At 30.5% G+C, this 21199-nt stretch overlaps 4 protein-coding genes across 5 annotated transcripts in view; 2 read left to right on the forward strand and 2 right to left on the reverse strand.

The window, feature by feature from the left end:
- The first annotated feature begins 698 nt into the window (after window positions 1–698).
- Nup50 (nuclear pore complex protein Nup50) lies at window positions 699–3388 on the forward strand. Its single transcript, XM_068771660.1, has 2 exons — window positions 699–1098; window positions 1368–3388. The coding sequence occupies exons 1-2, from the start codon at window positions 937–939 to the stop codon at window positions 3078–3080; spliced, it is 1875 nt and encodes a 624-aa protein (XP_068627761.1). The 5' UTR covers window positions 699–936; the 3' UTR covers window positions 3081–3388.
- Window positions 3389–3741: 353 nt separating this feature from the next.
- LOC137928773 (protein lin-9 homolog) lies at window positions 3742–6098 on the reverse strand. Its single transcript, XM_068771741.1, has 2 exons — window positions 6044–6098; window positions 3742–5702 (listed from the first exon to the last, which is right to left on the reverse strand). Exons 1-2 carry the CDS (start codon window positions 6060–6062, stop codon window positions 3991–3993), a joined length of 1731 nt encoding a protein of 576 aa, XP_068627842.1. The 5' UTR covers window positions 6063–6098; the 3' UTR covers window positions 3742–3990.
- Window positions 6099–9837: 3739 nt separating this feature from the next.
- Window positions 9838–13272, forward strand: rtv (QVR superfamily protein rtv). The gene is made up of 3 exons (XM_068771673.1): window positions 9838–10027; window positions 10529–10705; window positions 12213–13272. Exons 1-3 carry the CDS (start codon window positions 9964–9966, stop codon window positions 12419–12421), a joined length of 450 nt encoding a protein of 149 aa, XP_068627774.1. The 5' UTR covers window positions 9838–9963; the 3' UTR covers window positions 12422–13272.
- The window catches only part of LOC137928723 (uncharacterized), a 32900-nt gene continuing 24888 nt past the window's right edge, over window positions 13188–21199 (reverse strand). Inside the window, exons 2-5 of one of the 2 annotated variants that reach the window (XM_068771671.1) lie at window positions 18312–18519; window positions 16697–16825; window positions 15410–15541; window positions 13188–13497 (exon numbers count right to left, since the gene is read on the reverse strand). In XM_068771671.1, coding sequence (XP_068627772.1) covers window positions 13295–13497; window positions 15410–15541; window positions 16697–16825; window positions 18312–18519 — 672 coding nt within the window. In that variant the 3' untranslated portion in view covers window positions 13188–13294. Of the gene's footprint in view, window positions 13498–15404; window positions 15542–16696; window positions 16826–18311; window positions 18520–21199 lie in introns of both variants that reach the window. The other variant, XM_068771672.1, reaches the window with a different exon arrangement.

The following is a 21199-nucleotide window of genomic DNA, read 5'->3' on the forward strand; positions in this document are numbered from 1 at the left end:
ATTACAATTAAACTTTTACTTCACTTATGTTTCACTTTCATTGATAATGAATGTAAGATTAATAAAAAAAAACCTCGTTCAATATATAGTATGACAACTCGAAAAGTTCACCAAAATTTTTATGACTAGAGAACTCTTCAACCATAACAAACAATTATGAACTCTCTTGCAGTAATAATAAAAATTTATATCAATATATATTTAACGTATAGAAAGAGAAAGCCGAAACTGTCATTTTTTAAAGTTGTTCGGTGGAAAAGTTTATTATATAATATTTGTTACTTCTCATTCGCAGTAACAAAATTCTATTGTTATATTTTATTATAATTATAAAAACTCTCTTTACACATTACTATATATATGATATTAATTTATTACAGAAATACCACAATATAGTTACATAATGATCTCTCCGATCATTTATTATTGCAAGAAATTATTATTCAATGTTAAATTAGTATTATATATTTTTAGATAAATTTTAATAAACATTATTAAATCCGGCTGTAAATTTTTAGAGATCAGTCGATTTTTCACAAACATACTATAAAAATTGTAAAAATTCATCAAGATTTATGCAATATCATTATATTATCAGAAAATTAATTACACTATATTTATTGTTAATCAATAATCATAAAAAAAATTAGAAACATTTTCAACCTAATCTCATGTGTCACTTTTCCTTTGCGATAGCTTGCCGCTTGCACGGCGATCCGCCCGTTTGACATTTATCGACATTTTTCAGAGATGGTTTTTGATAAAAAATAAGAAACGTTGCCGTTGGTATCATTTAACACAAGTGCACGTTTAGTTAGATCATGATCTGTTAAGTTGCACAAGCTAAAAATTCTTGTATCGATTATTCTTTGCTACTTTCGTTCTCGGCGTTCCACCTCGTGTAATTGTTTTGCATAAATAACATTTAAACACAATATGTCGATAAAAAGACGAGCAACTACTGATTTAAACCATGATAACTGGGATCAAGAAGAGCAGGACCAAGAAGAAATGGGTAGTTTCAGAACTGCATCTGAAGATATTCTCGAAAAGCGAGTGATAAAAACTGCTAAACGACGGTTTCAAAATGTAGAAGAGGTAAATGATGAACACTTTGCAATTAATATCTTGCATGAAATTGTGTTATCTTTTAGAATAAGTTAGAAAAAAGGATCTTTTTGTGAATCTTGTTTTTGTGGTTTAATTATGTAAAGGATTTGTTTAATTTTCTTTTTCTTATATTGTAAAAGATTGAAGACATGCTTCATAAACCTCTAAACATTACTAATTGACATTTGATAAAAAAAAGTATCAATACAAATTGAGCACCACCATATAATTTACAAATTGCTTTAACTTTTTTTCAGACTAAAAAACCAGTCTTCAGTGGCTTTAGTGGTTTCAACAAGTCACAACCATCATCCTTTGACTTCTTAGCAAATTTAACTAATGGCAACAAATCTAATACCAGTTCACCTGTTACCACTGAGAGTGCCACAAGTAAACCTTTTGGAAATATATCCACTAGTAGTATTTTTACATCATCTCCCCTTACTAGTGTTACAAAGCCCACTTTTGGAAAGATACCGACTGAATCAACATCAGTCTTCGGAACAACCTCTTCAACTGCATCAACGTCAGTATTTGGAGTAACTACTTCAACAGGAACAGCCTCTGTTTTTGGAACACCTGTTTCAACTACAGCAACATCAGTTTTTGGGACACCTAATACCACTGCAGTAACATCTGTTTTTGGGACACAGACTTCTGTACTAACTTCAGTATTTGGAACCTCTTCTTCAACAACAGCACCATCTGTTTTTGGGGCACCAACTACTGCAACTAAAGCAGATTCTACAGTAAATGAAAATCCATTTAAATCACAAATTACATCAACTTTAGTGCCAAACAGTTTCAATACCAAATCACCTGAAGTATCAAGTTCCAAAGTATCATCTACTATATTTGGTGTAGCCTCTTCAAGTTCTAACACCAATAAATCTCAAGTCACTTCAAGTAAATCTACAGCTTTTCAAATAAAACCTACAACTAGTGCTTTACAAACTACAAATATGGCACCAAACAAAAGTGAAGTTAAAACAAAAGAGAGTATTCAGAATACAGAAAAAGGACAAAGTAAAAAATTGATATACTATGGTAAATTAAAAGGCTTGAATGAGTCCGTGTCAGAATGGATTAAAAAGCATGTAGAAGAGACACCCTTATGCATACTGACACCAATTTTCAAAGATTATGAAGCTTATTTAAAGGAAATTCAAGATGAGTATGAAAATAAAAAGGATAAAATTGAACCCACTGAAGAAACCTCTTCAAAGAAAAATCCAGATCCATCTCCACTTATCAAAAGTCCATCAACTGTTAACAATTTAATTACATCCCCTACTACAGCAACTAATACACAAAAATCAATATTTGATACAACAGGAAAGACTACTCAGTCTCCGAATTTTTCTTTTGGGTTTACATCTTCACCTAGTACTAATACTACTAGTTCAGGGTTCTCATTTGGTGTTAGTTCAACACAAAGCACATCAACCACAACATCACCATTTGCAATAAGTAAATCAGCTTCTGCTACAAATGGAAAATCTCCCTTTTCATTTGGCAATGACAAACCTTTTAGTTTTAATGCAAATGTTCAGTTACAATCAAATACAGAAAAAACAAGTGAAAAAACAGAGGAAGATGATGAACCACCAAAAGTTGAGTTCACTCCAGTAATTGAAGAAAATAGCATTTTTGATAAGCGCTGCAAAATATTTGTTAAGAAAGATGGCAATTTTGTTGACAAAGGAGTTGGGACCTTATACATAAAAAAAATTCAAGACAGTGAGAAACATCAGTTATTAGTGCGTGCTAATACAAATTTGGGGAGCGTTTTGTTAAACTTAGTTCTTAGTTCTGCTATTCCTACCCAAAGAATGGGTAAAAACAATGTCATGTTGGTATGTATACCGAATCCAGATGCTAAACCGCCACCTGTACCCATATTAATAAGAGTTAAAACTTCAGAAGAAGCTGATGAACTTTTGAAAACTTTGGATAAATATAAGGCATAAACTTGTAATGTATTGTATTTCATTTTTTAAGGAATTAATGTATATAATTTATGACAAATGTATACAGTATACTTTTTTCATTAAATTGTGACCTAGTATCAATGTCAATATTAGTTTACACAATTGAAAATCTATAAACCTTATTCAACCTAATGATTTAAGTCTAAATAAATAAATGATATTTTTTGCTTTCAATTGATATTACATTTATGATATTAGTTGATTTGTACTTTAGATTGATATCACATTCCCAGGTTTTTAAAAAGCAATTTTCTTCATTAGTATGTTCTTAAATAAAATGTAACACTGAAATACATTGTAGTATTGTTAAGGTTTGTTTTATTTTGTTATAGATATCAAATTGATTTATCTTAATTTTGTCTTACAGTCTAGTGAAACTGATTTATTTTAGGTGTATTCAGACTAGCTAGCCATTAAATAGGCGTGATAAGTTATCCTAATGTTCGAATTAAGAGTATATTGACTGTTGGAAGTAATTAGATATTCTGACAAAATGTGGTTTAAAAAAATAGAAAATAGGCCCACAGAAGTGACTTTGATAAATAAGAATGAAATAAGATCATTGCAGATTTTGTCATTTATTCAATACTCAATAATTACATAGCTTTGAAAATATAATAACTGAACACATAGCATACTATAGCACTCCATAAATTACCATACTAAATAAAAATTCTATGCAATATATTTCACAAAGATGCTATGAAAGCTATTTTAATTTAAATAAACTCGAAGAACTCTCATTTCAACAATAAAAAATATGATACAATGCAATTATATACAATCTGAAAACAAAACGAAATTTCTTTTTATTTACAATGCAAAGAATTAATAAATTTGTTAGGTATTAGTAAAATATAAATTGACATTTAGCAACAAATGAAAAAAATTATGTGCCTGCTACATAATTGTTTGATGACATTTGACCTAAGCTCATCTGAATTCTTTGCATATGGATTTCAACATTATTTTGAAATATCCTCTGGTGTTGTGGCTCAAGCTTCATTTTAATTTGATCCATAGTACCTTGCAAAACACTTAATTCATAAGCATTTTGATCAGAATCAGATAGACTTTTTACTTGCAGCATTAGAGCTGTTAAATCTGTGACGAGGTCAATAATATTAGCATCCTTTAAAGTACCATTGTTGTTCTTTTGTACCAATATTGATGCTTCTTCACGACATTTTTCTCTCAGGTGAGAGGGTGCCAGCATGGCAGCTAAGCTAGGACCAGGTGCTATTTGTTGGCAGTATTGCTGAACTTGATTTATGTATTCTTGTAAATCCATATTCATTCTCTCTAAATCAATTACAACTGCAGCATATTTCCTTTCAAAATCTTCTGACATCTTTTGACCAAATGGTTTTCTTTTCTCTGCTTCACTGTTATATTCTTTTAATCTATTTATTTTATTTCTTTTTGCTCGCAATATCTTTGCCAGCTTTACTATTAATTCTAATAAAGCAAAAGGAAAACTTCCAATATTGGTGTCCATATGCTTTGAGATATCAGTACATCCAATCATGGGATCACCTTGACTGGTATTGTTGGATACTCCAGATGGTTGGTACAAATTAAAAATTTCTTGCATTACATATCGAGGTCTAAATTTTTGTGTAACTGATGAAAGGTTGATAGTATCAGGTGGTTCATTTGACAATACTTCATAGTCAGGAACTGAATGAGTTCCTAGTTTTGGTCTTTCAAAAGTTATTCTATAAGTATTATTTGAAGTGTCCACAGCATCAATACAACCTGTGAACAATCCATCTTGAGGCTTGCGCAATCGTGCAGTAACTTTGGTGCCAACTACTAACTGCATTGGTATTTCATTTGGTAAGTCTTTAACACATATATCTGCAGTTTTTCTTTGCTGAATATATCTTATTAATTTACGTTTTCTTTCTAGTTCTTTGCGCTCTTCGGCAAAAAAGGCTTGTGAACATCTCCTTGGTTTTCCCATCATTCGTCTAATTTTTGCCCATTGCACTTGGGTTAATTTGCGATTAACAGTTAACTGTGGAAATGACTCTTTGAGACAAATCATGAAATCATTTTCTCCTTCAAATAAAGCTTTATCAATATTGCTATAGAAGTATTCAAAACATACCCATTTATGGGCTTTAGGTAATTTTAACAAATTCCTAAGTCTCATACCTATCCTCTGGCCACTCTTTCGGTCAGGTGATTGATTTCCTGGTGTAGAAGATTTTTCTTCATATCTTTCAACAATCTTCTGCCCCTTTGTTGGTGTCTTTTGTTTTTTAGCACTTGATGCTTTTATAGGAGTTTTTGTCAACACCTTAGGTGTGCGTTTTGGCGATTGTCGCGGTGGTGGAGACGTGTTTACAAAGTCATCAACAAATATAAATCGGTTTTTCTTTCTTATACGGGCAGGCATACCTCTTGCATTAAGTTTTTGGACAGGTTCGCTAGGCGCAGGTTTTGGCGGTAATTTTGTGCCCACTCGATGTAGCCCAAGTGCGGCAGGTCCAAAAGCAGGTGGAGTGTCATCTTCCTCAGGTAAATCTGAATCCATAGGTTCATTTTTAACTTTATACTGCAATCTCGTAGAAATTTTTCCATCATCTTGGCTACCTTGAAGATAAAAGAAGTTTAACTTTATCGATATTTCTTTTCAAATTTTTACACTTTCTACTGTGGTATACACTGGCTCAATCCGAGATATTAAAAAGAATAATATTTTGAAAATTGTCAACATAGTAGTGTATGTCAATACGGCTATAAATTTGAATTTTTTCAAATTTTGAACCTTTAGAATCAAAATAAATTCGATACTTAACAGAAGAAGTACTTTAATTCATACTTGATTTAAAAAGAGATTTTAGTCAGGACGTTCACAAAAAGTATTTATGTCTTATTATCTGTTCAAATATGAAAGATAAGGATTTAATTGATATAAATATAAACAAACTTACTTTCCCATTTATCCGCCATATTGACGTCGTAAATTTGTTTCAATTTAAAGGTGAGAGCGCCAAGTCTACCAAAAGACAAGAAAAATATCTTTGGTATACTTTATGGCATTAGCAATCTGTGTTTCTGTCATTTACGTTTTTTTATATTAATGCCGTATTGCACTATTACATTTATCAATGGCAATGTGTATTTACATAAACTAGTTATATTTGCATTAACTCTTCGTTTTTATACTAAGGACAGTAATTCAAAAATTTCCATAGCATTAATTATTTTTTGTACATTATTAATCAATAGGTAGATACTGAAAGCTTCATTAAAGTTATTTTTATTTAACTGCGATTATTAAACTTGCAATATTAAAAAAGAAATACTATCCTGCGAAATTATTAGTTTAATTCATTTTTAACATTTGTTGTAAGGTTTATATTAAATATTTTCACTTTTCTAAAGAAATATTGAGAATAATACGCTTGTGAAAATAATTTCGTGTTTTAATGTGCGTTTAAATGAGGTATGTTATTATTCATATTATTATATTTATAACTAATAGGTATTTCCTTAATAGCATAGGAGATTTTAATTACCTTAAATATATTTCATGTAATTTATGTCACTTTTAATAATGTTTCAATTGACTAGACAATAAAAATGCGTAAAATAATTTTCAAAAATATAAACATTTTTTTAACACAAACAATTTAGCGAAAAAAATGTAAAAGTTTTTTTATATATACACTAGCTAAAACATGAAATTTATTATTGACAACTCTTTCTAATAATAAAAGGAATTAAATATTAAATTAGATGAGGACCTATAGCGAGATGTAATCTCTTTTTAAAAAAATTATTATAACCTTTTTTCTTTTACGTGTACCTTTCTGAAGGATTGACCTATTAAAAAAAACCGTTACCAACCTTAAATCATTATTATTAATTTTTTGTAACATGAAAGTAATATTTATTGTAGTAAATTTCTATTTAGCTGTTTCTTATGGAATATTATGTGTCTCTAATAATATTATTGAACTAACAAATGCGTGTTGTATAGGAAAATTTCAATTGAATAATACAATATTATTTCTTCCTAAAAAATTTCATAACAAACTATGGTAAACACGACGGACATTATCACCATATAATTCCTTTTTACAATAATTCACAATACTACATTAACATCTTTTACAATTTTGTCGGTTAAGTTTAATATATCAAGAAATTATTTGAGACAACATATTTTCAGTTATGTAAACCGTTATAAAGTCAAATCTTGGCTGTTTCAAATTAAAACAGAATTGGACCAGAATATTAATTCATTGAAATATTTTTCTCTGGGATGTGCATCTCAATTTCTTAACTATACAAGTACCTGGAAAGTTTCAATAAGTAGAGGTAAAACCCGATTTTGTTTTGAATTGATTGGATTTGTTTAATGTAATGGAGTTTTTTTAGTAGTTTTTTTTTCAATAACGTAATTAGTCTTTAGGAAGTTAGAGCATTTGAAAGTGTTTCTTTAACTTTCTAGAATGACATTTGCTGAATGATCTAGTTTAATTGGCTTTTAAAATATTTTTGTGAGTGCTCTTCACCCAACGAGAGGGATTTTTTGTCTTAAGTCTTGTCAAGAAACAAGCCCGATATCTGTAACAGCTTTTGTAGTATACGTATATAAAATAACAAAGTGATTTGTAACAAGTTTTTCTCATAAAATTATTTTTTAATAATTTGTACAAGTTAGCAGGTGAACATAATAAATACGTATCAAATATTACCCTTATTTGTTTAAATGAGACTGCATACTTTAGCGGAATAAAAATTACAAGTAAAACTTTAAACGATTTGCTATGGATCTTCAATGGACCAAGAGTTTTAAAGTACTTACAATCATCATTTCATCATAAAATGAAAAAGGTAATTTAAAACACGGTAATAAGAATTCTGTTTGATTTTGATAAAAGTTGTGTTCTAAGAAATTATCGAGTTTGTCTTGTATTAATTTTTAGAGAAATGTATTTAATGAAAACGGGAGTGGAGCAAATCTTGATTCAATCAATTCAAAAGAAGTTACATTTCAGCCTTTCATGACTAAAAAAAATGAATCTTCACAAATTAGTAAGTAATAATTAAACCCACTTATTTTGAAATCTACAAAGCTGATCTAAGAACGCCATCTCAAGGTCACTCCATACCATATAGATAAGCGCAGGCATTTCTTAATTTTGCGTATATTGACATGTCAACAATCCACTTAGACCTGTGATACGGTTAAATATCATTAGTTTAAACTAATTTAAAATTAAAAAATAAAATAGAAATTAAACATGGATTTTAAAAACCCTCGCTATTGCCTTTTAGAAGAACGTGATTTGAAAAACAAAATTCAAAAAATTATAGCAGAGAACGATCACCTAACGCTTAATTGTCCGGAAGTAACGACTGAATCTAAAGTTGAATGGTACAAAAATAAAGAAAAACTCAACTCGTCTTTCAGGTAATTATCACTCTTTATTTGTCATAGACAGGTCTGCGTGTCCAGTTGGCATATACAGTTTTATGAAGTTTGAGCTAACTAACATAAAGGGGTCTTTCAGAAACTGACCCTGGGCCGTTACAATAATTATTTCACTTGATTTTAAACTGTTTAACTAATTTTGTCAATGAATTGCTCATTCTTGGTCATATTTAAGTGATAAATAAACTCAACATGTGATACTGAGCCAAAGAAGCATCGCCGATCCCTCTGAAATATTTACAGAGGTCTAGTGAACAAAATTGTGATTAAGAAGTCTTGCCAATTGTATACATTTTAAACATTAGTCTGTCTGGTCAAGACATAGAATTAAATTTGATAAAAAATATTGTGTTATCTTTAGTCGTTTCTTTTAAGTCTACAGTAGCCATATATAAAAATGTTTATAAAGTATTTAACAATTTATTTAATATACTTTTACTAACATCGGTAATTATAACGATTAAGGCTTTTTGAATAAATACTCTAGCGAAAATTTCTAGCAATGTTAACAAAACTGAAAATATGTAGCCAATAAAAATGCTACCAGGAATCTTTCTACCTTAAAAATTTATTTCTTTTTTTTAATAAAGAAATAACATGGGAGAATCAGAAAAAGAACCTCATTTAACTATAGATACTTGCAATTCGTTATACATTTTACAAGCAACTAAAAAAGAAGAAGGAAATTACACATGTTATGTAGATGGTAAACCATTTCAAACTTACTATATAAAAATTGTATCAAAATCTAGATTATTAAATCGGGGTAAGTACACGCACAAGCATATCCTACGCGTGTATAATTTTGTAATTTAAATGCAAACTAATGATATTCGTTTTTTACAGAATTTTTCAAGTATTCAATTTATCTTGGATTTGTATTATCGTTAACAATAACATGTTATTGTGCCGGGATATGCGTCGCTTGGCATCAGAGAAGTTATTTTGCGGATCCGTTGTATTTAAAATTAAATAAGCAATGAAATTTATCACCTCAAAACAACTCAACAATTTGCAACGCGGAGAGCTATTTCTTTAACTTCAAAAAAAAAGACAACATTAGTATACAAAAACATTTTATTCCTAAATAAATTATTTGTAGCAATTTTTTTATTCGCATTTATAACAGGTTTGACCACGCTAACGATGCATCACATCAATTATCGTAATGAATAAAACAGTTATAGCAAAAGATATTTGTGGAGCCACGGTATTTTTTATGGTTTGTTACTTTTTGAAAGGTATTTGTACTATTGTCTACACTGTAGTGGGTAGTGACAGTCTGCTGTCAATACAAACCTGTCAAAGTATTTTAAAATGTGTTACGTACTTAAAAACACAAAATGAAATGTTTCATAAGCTAATATTTGTGTTGTATAGACAAAAGCAATAGAAATTACAAATAAGATGGATTGTAAAGTCTTATTCCTGTGTTCTTTGGTGGGATTCTTATTGTTAAAGGAAGCGAGCTGTAAGTTTTTACTATTACAATATTAATTAATGCGGATACACTTGTCAAGGTGAAGTGAGAGTTTGCACTATATGTTACCCTTTGTACAAAGCTCAAAATATTAAAATACACGGATTGACTTCAATAGTGTAAAAATGTGTATCAAATTTAAAAATACAAAATGCATCTTTATGGGAAAAGTCTTTAACGAGTTATTTTTCAATAAATTGTTTTTTAAATTACTTATACACGAATGAATTAAAAGTTGTTTTAATTCATTCATTCAGTAATGGTGAATAATATTATATTATATTATATTTATGAATTAATAATTTTTGCTATTCGCCATTTGGAAAAAAAATCGATCTATTATAATTGGTTGAATCCTTGTTATTATAACTAAATGTTTCCACTGATGATTGAGTGAATTAATCATATTTTTTAGAATGCCAGACTGACATATCTTTCATTAATTGAAAAATTATAATCCAAAGCAAAAACTAAATGAAGATTATTTCACAGGTTTAAATAAAAGATGTATTAGATGCCGGTCAAGAGGTGAATTAGGATCATGTGGTGATCCATTTCCTTTCAACGTAACAGAACCAGAAGTAGAAATGGGTATCCATGTTGTAGCATGCCCATCTGGGTGGTGTGGGAAATCATATGAAGGCAACATTGGAGCCTTTAAAAATGATGGTATGTGGAACTATTTAATTCTCTCCTCACAGGCATTGTTTATAATTTTTGCAGAAGTATGGATTGCAATAGGCTTCTATTCAATATCTTATAAAGATCTTAACAAGGTTGTTTTTCCTTTTTATGCATTTGTCATATTTTAAAGTATACTATATATTATGCCAAATATTTTTGCTTTGAAATTATTGCCATAGTTATGTGAATGTTTTAATTAAATATTTTAAAAATTAAACATAGTAAAAAATAACATTTGTGCACTTAATTAAACTTAAAGTTTACTATTGTCTTGCTTCTGTGGTTAATAAACTGAGAATGAGATTACATTTTTACTGGTTTTGTGAAATGAAAGAACATTTGGTTTGAGTTGGTATCTATTGAGCAGGTCTGGATAAAAAACTAAAACTAATTTTGTTTCACTCACTATTTTGCATTTATTTTAATTACATTGCAGTAACTATACTGGTTTTGCAGTTTCGTTATAACATTTTGACATAGAATCAAATTGAAAAATGGATACAAGTTCATGTTACATTATCAATTATTTTGGGGGATTGGTCTGACCAGTTTTTTTTTTGTTATATGATGTATTTTTATTTCATACTAAACTAGAGCTGTTTCATACAGTCAGTGTAGCTATAGTTTTTGGGGTGCTTATTTTTACCATCAAGAAGTTGTAAGCTGTCGTAGTTGAAGGGGGTACAATAGCTGTTAAATCTTCTAAGCTAATAATATGAACTTAGTTTTCTTTGGATGACATTAAGATTGACTGTTATACAGCAAAAGAACCTCTGAGTTCTAGATTTCCATTATGTTATAAAAGCTAACTGGCTGTATTGTCATTTTTCACCTTTATTCATTGCTACTTAAGAAAAAATAAATTAAAATTTTATTGCAATGTTTGTGCACTTTTAAACATACCTAACTCTGTGATGGTTCTTTATTTTCATGTTGTTACTAATTATTTTTAAATTATGTTTTATATTACAAATAAAAAAATATAATTCGATTCAAAATACACTATCTTATTGTATTTTCTCTTTGAAAAATCCGTAATAGTTATCCAAATAATATGTGTGAAATTCAGCTTTTTTCATACTTTCTGATGAAAATAAAAAAGAGCATTAAAGTCTAATGAAAGTAAATTGTTATTGCATGCTGACTAATCAATCTTATTGGAAATCTAAGGGGAAAGCTAATTGCTAGCGGTGAATGTCCTACAGTTGAAATGATCATAATAATAAAATAATGTTATACTCCTATGGTACTGTTGGGTTGGCTAGGTTTAAAGCCAATGTAACATAAGAACAATGTTGCTATGTTACAGAAGTCAGCCCGTTGTAACAATCCTTTACCTATTACATCCAAAAGTCATCATTATTTAAAATTTAATAGTTGGCCTTCTGTTCTGTGTAAGGATTATGTACTGAGAATATTTTCTTTTATAAAAAAGGAATCATCATGCACTCTTAAATGAAAATTTTTCTATTATAAATATTTGTGATTTTAGATTATGGTGCTGCAACTGAAAGAATGTGTCTACAACGAGCGCCAAGCGATTATGAAGAGAGATGTGCATATACAATGTGGGGTCATAGAAAAGTGTACATGTGCTTTTGTAATGGTGACCTATGCAATTCTGCTGTAAAGATTACTTCTCTTCAGACAGCTACTTTATTAACCATTTTATTGGTCCTTTACAACTATTGTTACTTCTAGAATATTTATGTTTTATAATGGTAACATTTTAAATGTGATATCTGATCTACACAAGAGAATTTAATTTACTGAATATACTCAATGAATTTTAGATCTATATCTACCTATATTATAATTAAACTATAAATGCTTTATCTTCATATTACATATTTTATATCTATTGTTAAGTAAGCATTCCATGTTTTTTACTTAATAACTATAATTTCTAATCCGTCCTTTATATGATGATGTGATATTTATATAGATGTGACAATAATTTTTTGTAAATAATTGTTTATCACTGCCAGAAATTTGTAAAAATTTATATATTGTAGGTTTAATGCTTAAATATTTTTATTAAAATTACATTACATGTATTCCTTGTTATTCAACAACTTTAGGTATAAGTTTTACACAAAGTTTTTTTACATAATAATGTTTATGCTTATGCATTATTACCACCTACATTGTCAATACCTAAAATGAAGTTTTTCATTGAATATACTATGGTATGTACAGGAGTCAGATAGTAAGATGCATATTTGCCTAAACTGATCTTAGATAAGAATTTATGGAGTCGGCTTTGAGATGTTATTAATAGACAAAAATGCATTGAAGCCTGATTTTTTGCAGTCATGACTTGGTTATTCACATAATATTTTTCGAAAGTGTTTTCCATATTAAGCCATCACTTAAAATTTGAATGTGTATGCATCTGATCATATAATCTTTGGTTATAGGTATTCATCTTATCGCTCCATAGTATATTAAAACAACAAAGAAAGAAGGATGACGTTTTATTCTTTAAATACATATTACTTAGGAATATTTTTACAAAATTAAAATATATACAGTTTTACTTTTTTTTGTGTATTATTTAAATGAATCCATATTTTACGGACGGTTGTATGGCCAGGTATGCCGAATGCTTCCAAAGCGATGAGGTTTTAAATTATTTTTCAACCTGAGGTCTTGGTTTGCAAGTAGCGATTCTATATGAGGAATATCATGGAAGAAGTAATGTCCATGGTGGTCAGCTCTTCTTACTGCGGCAATTGCTTCTGAGCCTTCTAATAAGTATGGGTCCAAGAAACTATCTGGAAAATAAATGTATTTTATTTCATTTATAAGCAACATGTCCAAATGATTTTATTTTCATTAAGATAAAATTGTTAATTCATATTCATTTCCTTTCATCACTACCCACTTGGGATTACTTACAGAGATCACTTGTGTATGTCATAAAATAATGCCAGAAGAGCCCAATTTGATACAATCCTGAAACCTCCCCTACAATACCATTCTTAAACTTAATTTCCAGAGTGGTTCTAAACGCACCCTGATCAGAATGTACTATAAAATCAGCTTTTTTTAATGATATAAAACGAAATTTCCTAATGTCGTGCTAAAAAATTACAGTGGATATATGGAAAATAAAACATATATTGAGTTAGCTAGAAGTTAAGATCACAAACCAATAGTCGCATTAGCTGTTCAAGCAAAAAATTTCAACATTGTCAGTATTGGCCTGTGCTAAGCTAGAGAAGCTCTCAGTAATGGCAATCACAATATAAAAAAAATGATTTGGCATATCAGTCTATTCTGATATGCCAAATCAAACTTCGGATAATAACTGGTAGAAATCACGAAGTATTTTCAGTCATTTATTTATTAATTTAGTCCCTATCCATTTGGGATATGTAGCACGAAGAATGACGATGACATTTGATATGAGTAGCAAGCTGCTTAATTAGGTTCCGAGTTATTGATGTCGTTACTCCTGGGAAGTCCAGGACGTGTGTAGGTCTCCGGACGGTACGACGCTTGAATTTCCCTAGTTGGAGCAGTTACTACGTGACAGTACCAACAATTAGTAGGTCAGTATGGTCAGCAGGGTCAAATCACCGACGTAACGCCCTTCCAAAGATCTGGGCTAAGGGTGGTAGTCACAGGTGTATGAAGGTTCACGTTACGGTGGCCACAAGCGATCTTTGGCACGTTCGTAATGTGAACCTAGTGTACATGAATCTTATTTATTCATATTATCTCCTATGAATCATTTAGTGACCACTTGTATGCTGCATAAGAATAATAACATAAGAGCCCATGTTGATAGAAACTATAATCAGACTGTGATCTATAGTGGCATCCTCAAAGCCATGTGGATTCCAAAAGCGTCATAATCTAAAACGAGTTGCGGCATAGTTACCACATATATATTAATTGTTAGAACTTAAATTAATTTTAGCAATCATTATTTATGTTCATTTGATATTAATTTGTTGTTTATTGCAGTCTTAGCGTGAAATAACGTGTAATAGACACGAGATGATAGCTATTCTCTTGCTTAAAAACTTCCTAAACAGATTGTTATATCGTGATTTGAAACGCATTCAGTTAAATGTTCCCAGAATTATGAAAAATTAAACATAATATATTCAAAACTTCTGCATTAATACTTTCCACCTTTTTTTTTCGTGGGAAATCCTGCATGGGATACCCCTCCGCTGCGAGGGCAACGAATGGATTATGCCGGACCCCTGACGGCGAAGACCTCACGGTATTCTTCAACACCTTTTGTTTAAACAACGGGAACGCTTCCGCATACTACCGTCGAATGTATTATTGTCGGAATGTATTATTCCATCCTAGCTTATTCACCCCCAAAAAATACTTGAAATTGTATATATCAGTAAAACTGTCATGGAAATTTTAATAGTAATCTGTGTTTAATAGTGAAAAGTATATTTAGCTTTGATTATGACATTTATTATTTTTAGTATATTTTAAATTTAAATCTAGATGAAGACGTAATTATGTTGTACATGTCTATTCTAAATATAAATGCTGTTAATAAGAACATATAATCATTTTTAATAAAACCTGTTCAATAAATAGACAAATGAATTTTTTGTGACATTATCTGTGAAAATATCTAATGTCCTTCAGGTACATATTATTATTACAGGTAAGAAAATAAATAGAATGTATTTTCCGATAAAACCTTACTGGCATCAAGCCTCCGTGATCCAAGTCGAGTGGGGTTGAGCGGCGGCAGAAATAAACCCTCGGGCCACAATGATTCCGGATCCGGTGAATCAACTTTGTAAGGCGACGGCGGCAGCACGGGTATAGCTACATCTGGAATATATTGGGAATCAACCAACAGTGATATTTTACTAACATTTTTTCGTTTACACCTTTTCCCAGAAATTTAGATATGCGTTTCTATACTTTTTGTAAATTGAAATAGGAGTTGAACTTTAAACTATATGCTGATTGAGATAAACGATTTTATTAAAAATGTTGTTCGTCCTGTGTAAATACCTACAATAAAAATATTTACTTTTGTTAACACTCATAATAACATTATAGCACAACAGGCAACAATAATTAAATTAGCTAAACATTTAATTGAAATATGAGATTTACGAGAAAGAATACACTATCTAATAGATATGGTGTTACAGAAATGTATAGTTTGTGTGTCTAAAGCTAAAACGAAGCCTCATTCTATCATTGATTTTAGCCGCAGCCTATGTACGTATTTTAAGTTGTTATTCTATTAAGTCATTGTTTTTCAGAATTTGTAATCTGTAATGTTACACTTTTTTGACATTATTGTATAAGTGTAGATATAATTGAAGTATGTTATAATAAAGAACGATTAATAAATTGAGGGAGAATAGAAAACTATATTTTAGTAAATAAAACTTGCATATCCTGCCTTCGGATGGCAGATTTTCGGGTTCGGATTTAACTTGAACTTTTGTGCCGTAATCGCTTAAAAAGGTACGAATTATAAATCGAGAAATAGTTTTATAAATCTGATTACATAATAACCTTGAATCAACAGATAAAAAATTCATGGTTTAAACATGTCAAGTGGAAAAAAATCAACAAGGTTAAATTAGCTCACCAAAAGATATAAGCTTACTCATTCGGAATTCTTTAACAGTTCAAGTGGATACAAAATAATTAACTTGGATTTATGTACAAAATTATTCCGAACTAAGAATGAAATATTTTTTTTATACACTGTTGTGTCATCAATAAAATTAAACATGCAGCTATATAAATAGCATATACAATAAAAGCGATTATAAAATAAAAAAAATGTTTACGTTAATTGTGAACGACTATCTAACAGCGTCTATAAATATTCTTTTGATAATAAAGTAAGTAATATTTGAAGTTAGATAATAGTTTTCCATCTTAGTGAAAACATTTTCTTTCCGGAGTGCAACCTGACAACGATGTTGACTTCATTTCCACAAATATTAGACATTTTCTTACCGAAGTAGTTGTTATGCTGGGACGGTGCGCCGTTGAACTTATTATTCCGTACAATGTCTTCATGTAGGAACGGTATAGACGGTTTCACCCTTGGATATCCAAAGTCTTCCGATTGCGAATTTCCTGGTCCTGAAATGTGAACATAAACTAAAATAAATAAGAATTAATTTTTGCAGTTTTAATTCTCAAAAGATTAACAAAAAAAATCGATCTACGAAGATCTACATATTCAGAAGTGTTAACAACAGTTATAACGCTACATTCCATAAGCCTTAATCCTTTTCCGGTTTGCTGTGCGAATCATAGCACAGAGTCATATTCAAATAGAGAATACCAGAGTTCTCACTAGTCAAGTTTTAGTTATAATGAAGATGTTTTTGTCTTGTTATGTTGTTACGGACGCCTTCCAAATTCCTCTCAATTTTTTCAGCTTTTCTGATTCCTAATAATTAAATCCAAGTAAATATAGGTTTTTAAGTTCTCCTGTCAGTTAATTCCCATAACGTTTTCTTTTATTTATGAAAAACCTTGGCAACTCGCTTTCTTGTTCAACCTTGCAAAACAAGTGCCTTGCACACGTGTTTGGCGTTCAGAAGATGAACATAGCTCGATAATGACTGACTGGGTCCAATCTCGAAAGAAGGCCTCAACTTGGTTTGTTATTCAAGTTCGGTTATTAATGGTATCCCAGAAGATCTAACACTGCCTCGAGCTGGTGTTTTGTATTGAATTATGTGTACGTTCATGTTTTGAAAATAGCAGGACCAGTGATCTTACTAAAAATCGTTAGCTATTTTACTAAAACTTAAGGTTTGACTAAAACGATCAAAGCTAGTGGTCTAGTCGCACACTTTATTTGAATTTTATTACGAGCATTATAATGCAATCTTTTATGCATACGAGTACAGAGTTTCGGTGTGTTCGGAATATCAAATACCATTTATTTATATTATTTACTATAATATATTATACGAATATAAGTAACCAAGGTCTTTTATAATCGTAATTAAATAACAGTATTTATTTAAGAGTTGAAATTCGAAAAGAGAATATAATTCAAATAATTTAGTTTGGTTTAAAAACTTATATACCAAAACATTGCTTATGTTAATTTGAAGGGATTTAAAAACATTATCTACTAAATTATGAATAGTAATTTACTAGTAAGTAAAGAAACTTTCGAATTTTTACTGTTAACATGTCGGGCAATGCATTGGACAAGTCTTTGTCTTTGCATTCGAATAGCTCGTGAAGCAGGTTCACATTAATTTTTTTTCACATTTTTAATATACACAGGTCGCTATTATTCTTGATTATGTTTGATTGATTTTGTTTTTTATTGATAATGTTTTTTTTCGCTGCAATATTTATATACTTACAAAATATTGTATATTAATTGCGAAATTCGTTTAAATATATATTCTTAATTTGTAACATACAGAATATCTCCGTTTTAGTTTATCGGCTATGTGTACGCAAAAGGAATATGTATATACGTAAAGGTTTATGTCCGTAAAACTTATTACAAAATAATGACTATGACCTTATATTTTATTAGCTAGTGCGGTAGTAAATCTACTTCTAGTATTAAAATTAAATATAAACTGTTTCTTACTTCTAAAGTGTCTGTACGAGGACCTTAGTTGTCTTGTTGGAGTCGCTAGTATCGACACAGGGTTACCGACCCCGTGGGAGAAGCTTCTCGAAGGAGTGCTTACGCTGACATGGGACGAGAACTGTGCTCCCGCTGTACAGCTAGCCGTCATTTGTATTAAACATACAAATAGACTGCAAGCACTCTTGAATAATTTGCTTGTCGGTTTCTGTAAAAAAATACTCGAGTTTTTTGTTTGTCGAACAGAGTCAATACCAGGTAACTGTCAACTTATTGGTTAGTGATCACGAGGTATGGTGAGTTTACATTAGTTAGATTGCCACCATCATGGGTCTTGGCTGCCCTCTCCAACGTTGCGACTACCAGGCTCGTGGTCGCAGCTCGAGAACATTCTTGTTGATTTATGATTATCTTGTGGCTTGATGTGTTGTTGGATATCGATGCCAAGTATATAATAACATGGTGACTGAGACGGAACTTTCCGTCAACCGACAAACAATGACTAAAAAAGTGAAATTACTTGCACACCTTTAAGAGAGTAGCCACATGGAAACTTATCTTTTGATTTTTTAATTTACAATTGTTGAGGGCTACCATTATCATCTATATTTTTTACTTGTATACAAATATGCGGTCGAATAACGCTATGTTAAAACTGCGGCGTTTGAATAATCAGATAATCGATGATTACAAAATAATATTCGTGACCATCCAATTTTTTTTTTATCTATTATTAATTCGTATCTACATTGGAAATTTTTTGACTTAGCTTGATATGCAACCCAAGTGGCATTTGCAGATTCCGCGGATTTAGATAGCACAGTCTAAAACCTCTTCTAAGCGAAGCTTGAGAGTTTCGTGGCCTCGGCTTGGGTCGCTATAAGTTATATTTTCTCCGAATTGGGAGGTCGCTGAGTTCTTAGATCGCTTTGGCGGACGCTCTATGAAGTGACTAGGCCCCATGGCCCCACACGAGGGTACCTCGGCTGTGACAACTTGTGTACGTCATGAGAAGAATGATAATAGAGCCCAAGTTTGATAGAAACTAAAATCAGATTGATATCTCCTATCAACCAACAGCATCATCAACATAAAAATACAAGGGTTCCAAACACGCCCTGAGTCTTTTACAATACCCTTAATTACTATTATGTGTACTTTACATAATAAAAGAAGTCTTTAAAAGTTTTTGATTAATAAACCTCTTATGAATGAATTTCACAATTCATTCCACATAAATTAAAAGCGGTATTTTACTTTTTACTTAAAATAAGAGAACATTGTACTGACGGTGGAATAAAGGAGATGATTTAAAAAATCGTTTAAATTTAATAGCTTCAACATTCTTTGTTTATTCCTCAAATCTAGATCATTGATATAATGTCGTTGTGTCCAAATGTGGTTTGACCATTACATCACGTATAAAGTTTTATTAAAATTTATTATAGCATACCTTAACATGGTTATCGAAATTATTCAAGATAGCCTTATATAACTTATAACATTTGACAGTAAAATTATAGTAGAATAATTGTACGATTTCGTGTAACTAAATTACCACAATTATCTCAAAAATCAGATTTTGCCTGTAATTACATATTTTATAAATGTAATTAGATAAATGTAATAAAAGAGATGTCAATTGTATATATAACAATTGTAAGCTGCAATATCGAAAATAATCGAGGAGTTCATAGCACCTTCTAACTTATAATCCAATAACAGTAATCATCATCGTCATCCTATCAGCCCATAGACGACCACCGATGACCAGATCATAACGATAGCCGATCTTATGCTGACAGCATTAAGCGTCTTCCCGCGACCACGTGTATACCAATAATAATAATAAATAATACTCGGTAATACATTATAATTACCGGGCTCTTTTATACGTAGATAGAACTTTGAGCTTTGTTACGTATAGAATAAGTTTTATCGCGGAAATTGTAAACGCCACTGAGGCATAGCAGTGTTATCTCCAAAAAAAAAGAAATGTGGTTATGATATGACATAAAAATTATTTACATTTCACTAAAATGATTTATATTTCAACAAATTTATAAGGTACTACTAAAAGCGTGTGATAATTAAAAAACAAGGGTCTGTAAATCAAAATCTGTTCACAATTAGATACATGAGATAGTATATGTAGTTTAAAGGTCTGTATATATAACAGTAAATACAAAAACTGATACAGTGTAACAAGTTAAATTGTAATATTAATATGTTTTCACAGTTTACTTTCGGTTTAACACGATCTTAACACTCGTCACTAGGTTTCATAATATTATATTAAGTATAACCTTTATTCGTAGGTTTGATGACGTGCTAATTGTTACTGAGGTCATGTATCCTTTTTAGAGCGTTGTTTGACGGTTGAGCAAATGGTACTTCAGTTGAAGCAGAAATTATGGTCCGATCGAGTCGAGGTTCGACCCTTTTAGACACCCTAGAATCACAATGCGAAACGCGTGTGACAGCTCATTCTAGAGTCCTTGTACCTATTCAAATTAAATGAATTATTTATTAAAAATAGTCTAGATTGCATTTGTTATTGAAGTAAAGATGTGTGTAGTCTAAGAGAGAGAAACTCCGAGGGAGCATATGCTTTTTTAAAAGAGTAAAGAATAACATATTTAATTAACGTTGAAATAGCCTGAAAAAGAATGTTTCGCTCTTAATGTGAGCTGTCTTCTATGAAGTCATCTACAGTGCAAAAACCGTTTAAATTTTTTTTCTAATCTGCCAACAAGAGCTTTTTAACGAAACTGGTATCCTATCATAAAACCGTATACATTGGTCATAGAAAGATTAACTTACTCGATGCAGTCGAGTTTTAGGTATGAAAGTAAAGATAAAATTAATTTATTCAATATTGAAACTTT

The sequence above is a fragment of the Battus philenor genome, unplaced genomic scaffold (assembly GCF_028537555.1).
Source record: "Battus philenor isolate CCGP_79_NKW_IND1 unplaced genomic scaffold, ilBatPhil1.0.hap1 SCAF_4, whole genome shotgun sequence".
Taxonomy (NCBI): domain Eukaryota; kingdom Metazoa; phylum Arthropoda; class Insecta; order Lepidoptera; family Papilionidae; genus Battus; species Battus philenor.